Genomic DNA, 12,251 nt, shown 5'->3' with positions numbered 1-12,251 from the left:
TCGCAGTGGCTAGAGACTAGTCCCAGAAGCCGGCCAAAGGACCTGAGAGGTGGGGACAGCTTCCTGAAAGATGTCATAGTTAATTTCTATCCTCAAGAAGACTAGGTGATGGGCTCAGGAGGGTGAAGGGGAGGACACGGGATAAGAGTGCATATGAAGATGGTGTGGCTGAGATGGAGTACAGAATCCAGGAGCTGAGAAAGCCTAAGATGAACCCTAGAGGGTCAGCCACTGGGCATGAGAAAGAGAGGTGCATGCTGGGCTAGAATAGGCACTCGGCTTAGGCTGTCTGATATTAAAGGAGATGCATACCTTTCTTTTTTGAGTTTGGAATTCAGACTTTAGAGACTTAGGTCCACATTTTATATATTAAACATTAACCGAGGGCTCTTTGGAGAGGGGAGAAAGTCATGCCAGGAAGTCTCCAAAGAACATGCTGTAGATAGTAACTGTTAAAAAAAAATTAAAGCATACACTAACTTGTTGCTCGTTGACTGACTAAAATCTCTTAAGAATGAAGGGAAAAGAGTCATAGAAAGGGGCTTAAAACATAACAGTACACATTAACTTGTTGCTGGTAGAATGCTTAATATCTCTAAAATTAAGGGGAAGGAGTCATGGGAAAGGGTTTTAGCTAGTACTCAACATACATTCCCATCTCGAACTCTGCAGTTTAGCCATGGCCACAGAGCAGGGTTGCAGGTCTTTAAATCTTATCACTTGACTGAAAACAGTGTATCACCTTCCCTAGGTGTGGGAGATTTAGGAGTTAAATTTTCTTTTGTGTTCCTCTTTTTTTTTTTTTTTTTTAATGTAGAGCCAGTCCCAGAAATCAAACTTTTCTTAACCTCAGATTTTAGGCCCCTGCTTGACATTTTTACGTGGCATGTTTGAAATAGGTCTCTGACCTGGCCATAAGCCATTGAATTTTGTCAGGTCTGTGTTCTTACAAAAACCAGAGTGGTGGGAGTCTGCGAGTGTGGTGGTCAGCATGGGCACCTGGCCAGTACTGAAAACAATGCCACTGTTGCTCCAGACAAGGATGCTGGGGCTCGGGGTCCCGAGTAGCTGCTGAATTAAAAGTAGTTTATCCTTCCTACTCCATCAGTGATAGGAGGTGGGTCCGAGCAAGAAGGTGGATAAGGAAAGTGTATTTGTGGAGTGTCCCCGTGTGTGGGTCCCCCTGGGCAGGTGCCATTCTGAACGTGCTGCCTGCAGAAACTGAGCTTGTCCTGAAGCTGCTCAGGGGAAAGGCTTACTGCTTTGAGTCCAAGGAAGGGACAGTCAGTGCCTCTGCCCCCTCCTCAGTAGCTAAATGCTGTGACTTCCAGCCACTAGCCAAGGAGAGGGGGCTCAGCCAAGACCTATATGTGCTGAGGAGTGACTGGGAGAGTCAGTGATGGGTTCAGCAGTAGCTAGGACTAACTAAAAGGGACATTGTGTCCAGAGACACAGATGGGAGGAAGCAGGCAGGAGGATAACCAGAGAGGGTCTGAGCCTGGCGTGGAATGGTCCCAGGTGGCCTCAAGGCCAAGTACACTTCCGGCTGGGTATGAAGGACCTGCCGCTCAAGATACAAAAAGCAAGTTACCTCGCTGCATTCTGTAGTCTCCACACTCCAGAAGTTGAGGCAGAAAAAGTACCAGTGCAATGCTGGCCTGGCCTGTACAAGACCCTGTCTCCAAAAACAAGGGTGGCACCGGGAGAAGGCATGCACAAGGCTTAGTGAGAGATCAGGACCTGATGGAGTGCATGAGGTGGGTAAGGGGGACACACCCGTCCCACTGTTGGAGGACACAGGTACGTTCTGTCTCTGGCAGCTATGGCAACACACAAGGCAAAAAAATGAACAGCTTGTACATCACAGTACAACATGTCACCCCTCTCCCCAATCCATGCTGCTCCACTGTTGTAGAATCTGTAGTGAGGTGAGGCCTGGTTGTGGATGGAGGCTTTGGGGTCTTAGTGACCAGGCCCAAGTTGCCCACAGAGCCCCTGAGCTCCACACTCAACTGCGTGTCTTTTGGAACTAGAAAACCAAGCTTATAAGTGTCCCTGAGGTTAGACATGATGTCACAAGAACACTTGTTAGTGTGGTTGGTGGGTGGTTCTGTACAGCAGCAGGACATCTTTATCTGCTCCATCAGCAAGTGTTCCCGGGGCCCTTCAGGTGTGGCAACCCACGCTTGTGAGAGATGGACACGGAATGAAGGGGTTCTCACCAAGTGCTAAGTGCGGTGGGGAGCCTTCAGGTTTCATTGTGCTGCAGTCCTGTGGAACAAATGCTGGTCTCCGTGGTGGGCCTGTTGTGGAGGGGGTGACTTTCAGGTTGAGTCAGAGGGAAGAGTGGTGTCTCAGCCACTGTTCTATGGCTGTGAAGAGACACTGGTAGTTTGAATAATTGGACATCATAATCGCAAAGGCACTATTAGGAGGTATGGCCTCGTGGAGTAGGTATGGTCTTGTTGGAGGAAGTGTGTCACTGTGGAGGTGGGCTTTGAGGTCTCATATGGCCATTGTTACAGTCTACTTCATGTTGCCTGCTTATCAACATGTGTCAGCTCCTTCTCCAGCACCATGTCTGCCTGCGTGCCGCCATGCTCTCCATCATGATAATGGACTGAGCCTCTGACACTGCACGCCACCTCAATTAAATGTTTTTCTTTTATAAAAGTTGCTGTGGAGGCTGGAGAGATGGTTCAGTGGTTAAGAGCACTGGCTGCTCTTCCAGAGGTCCTAAGTTCAATTCCCACCACCCACATGTAATGAGATCTAGTGCTCTCTTCTGGCCTGCAGGCATACATGCAGGCAGAGCACTGTATACGTGATAAATAAAGAAAATCTTTAAGAAAAAGAAAAAAAGCTCTGGTCATGTGGGGCGGCAGTGGTGAGCACCTTTATTCCAAGCACTTGAAAAGCAGAGGCAGGTGGATCTCTTTGAGTTCGAGGCCAGCCTGGTCTACAAAGTGAGTGTCAGGACAGTCAGGGATACATAGAGAAACTCTGTCTCGAAAAACCAATAAATAAAGAGTCATGTGTCTCTTCACTGGAATAGAAACGAAAGCATCTAATTGGTGGATTTCTTACAGTTTCAGAGGCTTGGTCCATTATCATGGTGGGAGCATGGCAGTACATATGGCATTGGAACAGTAGCTGGGAAATGCATCCTGATCCACAGGCAGAGAGAGAGAGAGAGAGAGAGAGAGAGAGAGAGAGAGAGAGAGGAAAGAGAGAACGAACGAACAACACACCACCTAATCTTTGGAATTCTTTCAAACCCCTTGGTGACCAAGCATTCAAGATTCAAGTGTATGCGCCTGTTGGCTGTTGGGGTCATGCTCACTCAAACCACGACAGATGGGAAGGGAAGGTCTGGCACTGAAAGCCTCAGAGAAGAATGTCAGCCTTAGAGGGAGAGCATGGAAGGAGGAGGGTAGACATGAGAGACGGGGCTCTTGTTGGCCTTTAGGAAGTACAGTTAACATAGGGCCCAGAGAGAGGCTCTGCTTGTGGAACCCCCAGGAGCCAAGGTCCTTTCTCCTGTGCCGAGGGCCCTCTTCTTGTGACTGCCCTGGTTGTCATTAGTGGGGATCACGAACTTGTGAAGGAAGAAACACACTGAAGGGGAGCACAGTCTTTTTGAGGCTGTGGCTCCGAAGTTGCAGTGGTGTCTCCATATCAAACCCAGCAGCACAAGAGGGAAGTCAGGATAACCTTTGAAGGCAGCTCTGGGCCCTCCTGAAACATGGGGTCTCTGGTCCTGAAAGGAAGAAGGGAAGATAGATGCCTAAGGCCAAGTCCAGAAGCTGCTGCACTCCTTCCTTGTGACCTTGACATCTAGGGTAGTGAGGGCCTTCTGTGCTGTACACAGAGAGGAGATGCATGGTTATGGAGGTACAGCTGGCTGCTTAGGGTGGGGGCGAGTGCCTGAGGCAGACTGAGTTCAGCTTTGGAAGCAGGGTAGTAGATGAGGCCACGTTTTTTTTTTTTTTTTTTTTTGGTTTTTCAAGACAGGGTTTCTCTGTGGTTTTGGAGCCTGTCCTGGAACTAGCTCTTGTAGACCAGGCTGGTCTCGAACTCACAGAGATCCGCCTGCCTCTGCCTCCCGAGTGCTGGGATTAAAGGCGTGCGCCACCACCGCCCGGCGAGGCCACGTTTTTAGGAAGGCCCCGAGGATAGCAGGCTCTGGGCCCAATGGAACCTGGGTTAGCACAACCAGAAAAGGAGGCAAGAGAACAGACACAGGGGTGGCTGGTGTTTACACAGACATCAGTGGTCCTGTTGGAAGGAACGTGGTAGGAACCACTCCAGCACTCTGTCCTTCCATTCCCACAGCTCTGTGCTGGAGGAGAAAACAAGCAACAAGATAAAATGTCAGGGAGCCTCTGCTGTGGTGGAGCTCTTGTTGCCATGGGAGCAGCACAGCCAACTCCACCTACAAGACAGCCGCAGGTAGGGAGAAGTAGATGGAGGACCAGACGGTGAAGGCCCTGGATAGGAACATTCTGCCACAATAAGCAGGAAGTCAGAGACAGATGTAGGAGAGCAGCTTGGTATGGTAACCCATAAGAGATGAAGTGACAGGCTGGCAAGGATCTGGCCATGTCGTGTTTGGGGTCCTTCTGGCAGCAGTAGGAAGCCACTGGGGAGTTTTCAGATCTTTGTCTTTAATCCTTAATCCATCTTCTACATGGAGACCACATGGGTGTGTATCAGGCTAACTGGTTTCATGGCTGCTTCCTCTTAAGCAGGTCCCAGGAGGCACTGGTTTCAAAATGGAGATATCTTTGCATGAACACACACACACACACACACACATCTTCTGCCAAATGAGACTGACCCAGCCTCCCGGTGACCCTCCTTGCTCCAAGGTATGAATACTTCCCTGCCTCCTTACCGTGATGAATCTTGCCAGAAATGTTGATCTCAGACCCCAACCCTGACCTGGCAACCAGTCTTCTCCCAGCAGATCCCGGAAACTCTGGTGCTGTGTGGTCCTGTTAGACCCTTGAGATGGGTCTCTCTCCCCTGTTCTTACTTTCTCCTGCCTCTCCCACCGCAGCATACACATCACATTACCCAGATACACTGGCTGCACACACACGCTGAATCTCCTTCCCTGTATAAGATATACACACAGTGCCAAGTGGCCTGCCTGGACTGGCCCAGAACTGGGATTCCTGGAGGATGTCAGGTTCTATGTGAGCTGGACAGTAAAGAGTGTTGAATTTATGAGCACCGTGGAGGTTGGTTACACAGACACTGTGTGTAAATTGGTGTTGTAAGAGAATTAGCATGGTGGTAATAGACAGGATATTGCCAATTCAAGACAGGAAGCCCTGCAGTGCAGGTTGGAGGCCGGCAGGATATGAACAGTGGCGAGCTGACGTTAATGGACTGTAGGTGGCCTCATGATTTTCATATTTCCCATCACATCTCAAATCTATCATGATTATCTGTTATTTTTGGAGCCCAGATTCAAACATAGTCTCACCTTGGTAGGCTCATCATGGGTCAGTTATGGGAAGGACAGTGAAGCAGAGAGGAGGGACCACTAGGTGTCATGTTTCTGATTGTTCTTTAAGATTCCATCTGTGGGCCGGATAGATGAGCCACCAAGCCTGAGGATCTGTGTTTGATATCTGGGACATGCCAACTCCTGCAGATTTTCCTGCTTTCCCCATGTATACTGTGGCTTGTGTGTGCTCACAGATGGCCAGACACACATACAACACAGAAGTGAAATGTAATTTTTTTATTTTATTTTATTTTTTTTGGATTTTCGAGACAGGGTTTCTCCGTAGCTTTTGGTTCCTGTCCTGGAACTAGCTCTTCTAGACCAGGCTGGCCTTGAACTCACAGAGATCCGCCTGCCTCTGCCTCCCGAGTGCTGGGATTAAAGGCGTACGCCACCACTGCCCAGCGTGAAAAGTAATTTAAAAGATTCTATTTACAGCCCTCCTCCCCACTAAAGTCCTCTCCACCTTGGCATCATTAGTACATAGACCTTGGTGTCTTTAGTATACAGGAGTTGGGCCAGGTACTGCTTGTCAGATGCTATGGACTAAGTGTCATAAATGAACAAAGGATATCAAGTCTGAGTAGCCAGTCTGGGTAGTACTTTTTTATTAATTTATTATGTATGTGTTCATGGGGATGGGGCATATATACGCTTGTGGAGACCAAAGGACAACTTTGTGTCCCACTTTTCTCCTTCCACCTTTACGAAGATCCTGGAGACTGACGTCATCACGGCACTTTGGAGAGAAACACATGCTTTGGTGAGGTAGCTGGTTCTGGAGGGAACAAGGCAGGTCTATTTAGGTTTCCTGACCGCCACTTTTATCCAGTTTTAGACACACTTGGATAAAACAGCCCCAGATAGAACTGGAGGTAGCACTTTTTCCCACAAGCTGAAATGTATCCTTTTGAAACATTCAGCAATGGACCGACAGCTGATTTCTTGTTCAGGTCTCTAGAGGTTTCTGGGACTACCCCAGGCCAACAGAAATGGTGCTAAACCAGGCCTTACCCTTACAGTGGGTTCAGTCCAGATGTGTTGCATCTTGCCCAGTTGTAGAGCCTGCATTTGTGGTCCCTTAGATGCCTCCAGTATCTTTGATGTGCCCCTTGGGCAACTGGTGCTGTTCTGCAAACAGCATCAAGAGCCATCCTTGGTTCCCGTGGCAGTTCAGCTCTCGTGGGGACGTTTGTAGCATGCATTCCGAGGCACACCGCATGTTTGTGTGATTTGTGAAGTGAATCAGAGGAAAGTTTTTATACACAAATCTTGCCAATTTGAAATCACGGAATTCTAGGAGGCAAACCTGTGTGACATGCCGTCTTATTTGGGGGAGTTCCCATTGATGATGTTCCAGTCGATGACGTTCCAGCATTTTTCAAAACCTTTTCTTCCAGAGTAGAGTTTCAAATGGAATTTGAATGTAGAGTCTCAGGTAGGGAGTCTGTCTTGTGGTGGTTACAGTTCCTAAAGGTCCTGAGAGCCCAGCATGATACGATGCCTCATTGAAGTAGGAGGAGGGTAACTGCAGGTCCTTGCCAAAGCCAGCCAGTACCCAAAAACAGAGTGCTAGGGGCTGGGTAGGAGGAGGAGGCCAAGAGTTCTCACCGCCTGCCACGCTCTTGTTTCAGATCATCAGGAAAGCCCTCGGTGAAGAAAAGCATGTCTCGACCAAAACCTCCGCTGCAGATCTGGTGACAGAGACAGATCACCGTGTCGAAGACTTGATAGTTTCTGAGTTGCGAAAGCGGTTTCCTTCCCACAGGTGAATATCCTCTTTGGAGGCATGCCCGGGTAACTCTCACACAGCTGAAAGGCTCTGCCACTTGTCACTGAGGGGCAGGTGGGAAACCCCAAGTTGCCCAGCCCAGGCCTGGTCCTTCCATTTTTAGGGAAGAAAACTGATTGCGTCTGTTCTCTTTACTGCTACCTCGACAACCATCCAGTCCTCATGTCTCCTTAGGAATATGGAAGAGCCTCTGATTTCTTATATTTTTGGTTGTGAGCCTAGCCTTTAACGGCTGAGCCATCTTTCCAGCCCAAGCCTCTGATTTCTTAAATGTATATTAAAAATAATTTCTTTAGACAAATAATTTCATTAGACTGTTCTGTAGTTTTCTTTCCCCAGAAGTACTTACATGTACAATCAGTAAATATGAGATTCTTTTTTTTTTTTTTTTTTTTGCTTTTTTCGAGACAGGGTCTCTCTGTGGTAAATATGAGATTCTTGTTTTCTAGTCATTTACTTTACATTGTGCTTATCATTGACTTTATTTTATAGTTCTGTTTCCAGACATATGAGAAATTTTGGATTTTGTTTTAATTTTTGGTTTATTTGTCTTTGTTTTTCATTAGCATATATATAACAGTGGCTTTCATTATAACATTTTTATACATGTGTTAACATTTTGGCCATATTCACTCCTCATTGCCATCTCTTGTCCCCTTCCAACTTCTGGTGCTTCTTCCCAGCTAGTGTCTTGGTCTCCTCCTTCCATGTCTGTCTGTCCATCCCCTCTTCCCTCTCTCTGAACCAATGACTTTTACAAGAATTATTTTAGGGTGAGGGACTATTTGCCAAGGGCCAGGCATCCATCTCACCAGTGGTTACATCACTGAAGAAAATGCCTCTCCTGCCTTAGCAGCTGTTAACTACCTGTAGATCTTCAGGAAGGGGCTGGGTCTCATGAGCTCCTCCCCGTTCCCTGAAGGACTATTGACAGGTTCTAGCTGCCGAGAGTTCGAGAGTGTAACAGCCAGGCCATAGCTAGATGATGACAGTTCCCAACACTCCACCCCTTCCTCTGGCTTGTAAATCCTTCCTGCTCCCTCTTCCTCTGTGTTCCCTGAGCCTTGGAGGGGGTGATGGACCTCATTTAGGGCTAAACACTCAACAGTCACTTTCTCTCAGCACTTAGACAAGTTCTAAGTCTGCAGTAACTGTCGTCCACTACAAAAAGACTTTTCTCTGCCCAGAGTTGACAGCAGCACTGATCTGTGGACTTAGATGTCAATATTTAATAGTAACTAATCTACTAGGATCTATGATGTCTCCAGCCACAGACTTTCCATGATACCATACATGATACCCTTCCCTCCTATGGAATGGGCCTCATCCAGTCGGAAAGTGGGCAGGCACATCTTGCCTGGCAGGTTGGTGATACACAGTGTCCACAGCAGAGTAAGACCATCGGTGTTTTCTCTCCCTTCTGAAGCCTTCATAACACTTCCCAGCACTGTGAAAGCTGGTCAGCAGGGAGACAGCTTCCGGTTTGTTTTCTCTTAAGTCCTCCACCAAAGCACGTGGTGTGTTCAGCCTTAGGGGCTTCCTTTCTAGTTCTGGTGGGCAACCAGCAACAGTGCAATAGCCTGTATAGTTTGGGGCTTCAGGCACCTCCCTGACCAACACCTTGTAAAGAGGTAGCCCACCCAAGCTCTGAGTTGTTTTTTTGTTTGTTTGTTTGTTTGGTTAGTTTTTTTTAGATTTATTTATTTATTATGCATACAATGTGCTGCTGGCATGTATGCCTACATACCAGAACAGGGCACCAGATCTCATTACAGATGGTTGTGAGCCACCATGTGGTTGCTGGGAATTGAACTCAGGTCCTCTGGAAGAGCAGGCAGTGCTCTTAACCTCTGAGCCATCTCTCCAGCCCCTGAGTTGTTTTTCTTAATAAACTTATAGCTTCAGGGAAAGCTTTATGTACTCACAGAAGATATCTGTTCAAACTTAATTTTCTTTCTTTTTTTTTTAGTTTTTTTTTTTAAAAAAAAAACTTTGTGTGTGTGTGTGTGTGTATGTCAGAGGTTCTACTTCTAACAACACATGCTCAGAAACGCTCCCTGTCTCTGACTCCAGAGGGTTCTGTGTCCCACTTCTGACAATCGTGCCTCCCTGGCCACCCAGGGGTGTATCCTAAGAGCACAGGCTAAAACATCAGCTGTGTAGGACTCTACTGCCTGTGTTCCGTAACGTAGACACCCCTTGCTGTGGACAATGTCCGTGGTGAGACATAGGTCTTCACAAGGACACCTTTCCTCCAAAGGCCAGAGTTCTTCATCTTCTTGGGCCATCCTGTGGAGGATTGACTATAAGCCAGTCATCATTTCCTTAAAATAGTTAAGGTATTTATTCAGCATTTGCATATAGCTCTAGAAGAGCCAGGGGCTCTAGAGTAAGACTGTAGAGGAGCCCCTTCCTGGCCCCTGTTTTCTGCAGGACTCATCTTGAAGACCAGGGCCTTGAATTCAGGGCTTCCCTTGCCTTCCTCATGTGACAGCTCATAAAGATGCTGAACTTGTGAAAATGGGATTATGGTTCCTGGAGTTCTGGGTGTTGATTATTCCAGTCTGGCTGTGTATCTGTGAGGCCATGGGTGACAAAAATACGTACATGGTAGTCTCTTTAGAGTCTGTTTGGGACATGATAGGTGTCACCCATTTTTACTATGATAAATGCATTAATTAAAGAACAAGTTTTGGTTAAAATATATACATTATTTTACTGCTTTTTAGTGTCCTCTTTGGGGAGGCGCATCAAGTTGAACCCATGACCTGAGAACGCTACACAAGTTTTCAAGTACTGAGCTAAAACCCCAGCCCCTACTTTTAGCTCTTCTTTTTTTTTTTTGAGGTATGTGTTGTCTGTTCCTAGTTTCTTCCAGACTTTTATCTGACTTTGTCAGATGTCTTTTTGTATCTATCAAGATGGTTTTTATCTTCAAGTCTGTCTGTGTGATGTCAGGATACATGGCTTGCAGTGTTGAACCGACTTTGTATCCTTAGGAAGAAGCCAGCCTGGTTGTGATATAGGATCTTCTTAATGTGTTCTTGAATCGACTGCAAGTACTTTGCTGTGAATTTTTGCATCTTGGGCTTTGAGGTGGGCTTTTTTTTTTTCCCAGTCTTTATCCAGTTTAGGTATTATTTAGATAATACTGCATTTAATAATTTAGGCAATACTGACTTGGTAGATGGAGCTTGGTGGTGTTCTCTCTGCTTTTAGAGCGGTTGAGAACTGTCGTCATCAGATCTTCTTAAAGGGTTAGTAGGATTCAGTAGTGGATCCTTCTGACCTGGGGCTTTTATTAAGTTACCACCTCAGTCTCGTTGCTTGTTATGGCCTGTGTACATTGTCTGCATCTTCTGGTTTTATTTTTGGTAGGTTTATACTTAGAAAATTTCTGCATTTCTTTTAGCTCTAAACTGGAGTATTCTGTGATCTCCTGAATTTCCCTGGAGTCTAACAAGCCCCTTTCATCTCTAATTTTACTAATTTACATTTCCTCTGTGTGTTTTGATAGGCACTTGTCAGGTTGCTAATCTCTGAAAAGAACTAGCTGTCTGTTCAATTCTGTGTTTTGGTCTCTTCATCTCTTTGGTTGCGGTGGCCTGTCACCGATACAAACCCTGTGGTCATCAGTATCCTCTTGAGTGATGCCTCCAAGATGCTGAGGTTCTCTTGAGCTGGGGAAGAGGATGGCAGCTTGAACAGCTGCTCAGTGTCACTGCTGCCTTCTGCCCCCTCGAGGTCATTGTAACCTGGTGCCCTCTGGTGTCCTAGCACAAAGCAATATCTGCTGCTGAATGCGTAAGTCAATCAGAACATAAAGCAAGGTCCTTGACCTAGGAAAATCCTTTCCTGCCACCAAACCTGGACATTTGTGCCCAGTCATCTTCCCACTGCGCTTTGCCCTGGACTCCCCTCTGGGCTGCAGTGGGAAGACAGGAGCAAATAGCACCAGTCACATCTGCAGACTGAAGAGACAGTCCTGACTTATTCGAGACCACATTCAGTAGCTGGAAAAGAAGAACGTCTCAGAAGCAGACACAGCCAAAATGATAATGGAGAGCTTGTTACAACTCTTGACTTGAGGCGGATCTTTTCATCACTGTGTCTACCTGGTGCTGCCTTCATGGGCTTTGGCACCTGTTCCTTGGATGTGTTTTTAAGAGTACAGTATATTTTCTGGGGACCGGAGAGATGGCTCAGTGATTAAGAGCACTGACTGCTCTTCCAGAGGACCCAGGTTCAATTCCTGGAACCCTCATGGAGCTCACAACTGTCCGTAACTCCAGTTCCAGGGGATCTGATGAGACCCTCACACAGACACACAAGCAGGCAAAACACCAATGCACATAAAATTATATATATATATATATATATATATATATATATACACACACACACACACATACACACATGTATATATAGAATATATATAGAATGCAGTATTATTTTCTTTAAAAACACAACTCTAAGATACTTTAGGAAAGTCAGGTAACTACAGAGGACAGTGCCAAAAATGGTGTGACTCGTTATGTCTTTGCCCAAGAAAAGTGGCAGAGCTAATGGGCCACTTCTGTCCAAGCCTGCGTGTGGGTGGAAAAGAAGGGATAGGTGCTTCCCTGCCTTTGGCTCAAGCAGCTGGGGCTTGTTGACCCTGTTTTTAAAAAATCTGGCATTCCCTTCTGCACGGGTTCAGTTTGCGATTTGGGTTCTGGCTCCTGGGCATGGTGGAGCACACCTTTAATCCAGCACTCAGGAGGCAGAGGCAGGGCTGATCTCTGTGTGTTCAAGGCTAGTCTGATCCACAAAGCAGATGCCAGGACTGTTGCACAGAGAAACGCTGCCTCAAAAAAAAACTACACACAAAAAAGGAAAGCAAGAAAGCACCCTCGTGAGGGTAGTTAAGGAGCCTTGTCACAGAGGGCCTTGTCACAGAGG

At 46.8% G+C, this 12,251-nt stretch overlaps 1 protein-coding gene across 2 annotated transcripts in view; it reads left to right on the top strand.

Moving 5' to 3' along the window:
* Impa2 (inositol monophosphatase 2) overlaps positions 1–12,251 on the top strand; it is a 30,406-nt gene that overhangs the window by 4,961 nt on the left and 13,194 nt on the right. For both annotated transcript variants that reach the window (XM_041639339.1, XM_041639340.1), the window contains exon 2: positions 7,153–7,286. In XM_041639339.1, coding sequence (XP_041495273.1) covers positions 7,153–7,286 — 134 coding nt within the window. The remainder of the gene's footprint in view (positions 1–7,152; positions 7,287–12,251) is intronic.

Source organism: Microtus oregoni, unplaced genomic scaffold (genome assembly GCF_018167655.1).
Source record: "Microtus oregoni isolate MIOR12 unplaced genomic scaffold, Mior012 000057F_ref0000458, whole genome shotgun sequence".
NCBI classification, from domain to species: Eukaryota; Metazoa; Chordata; class Mammalia; order Rodentia; family Cricetidae; genus Microtus; species Microtus oregoni.
This window is presented reverse-complemented; position numbering and strand designations above follow the sequence as displayed.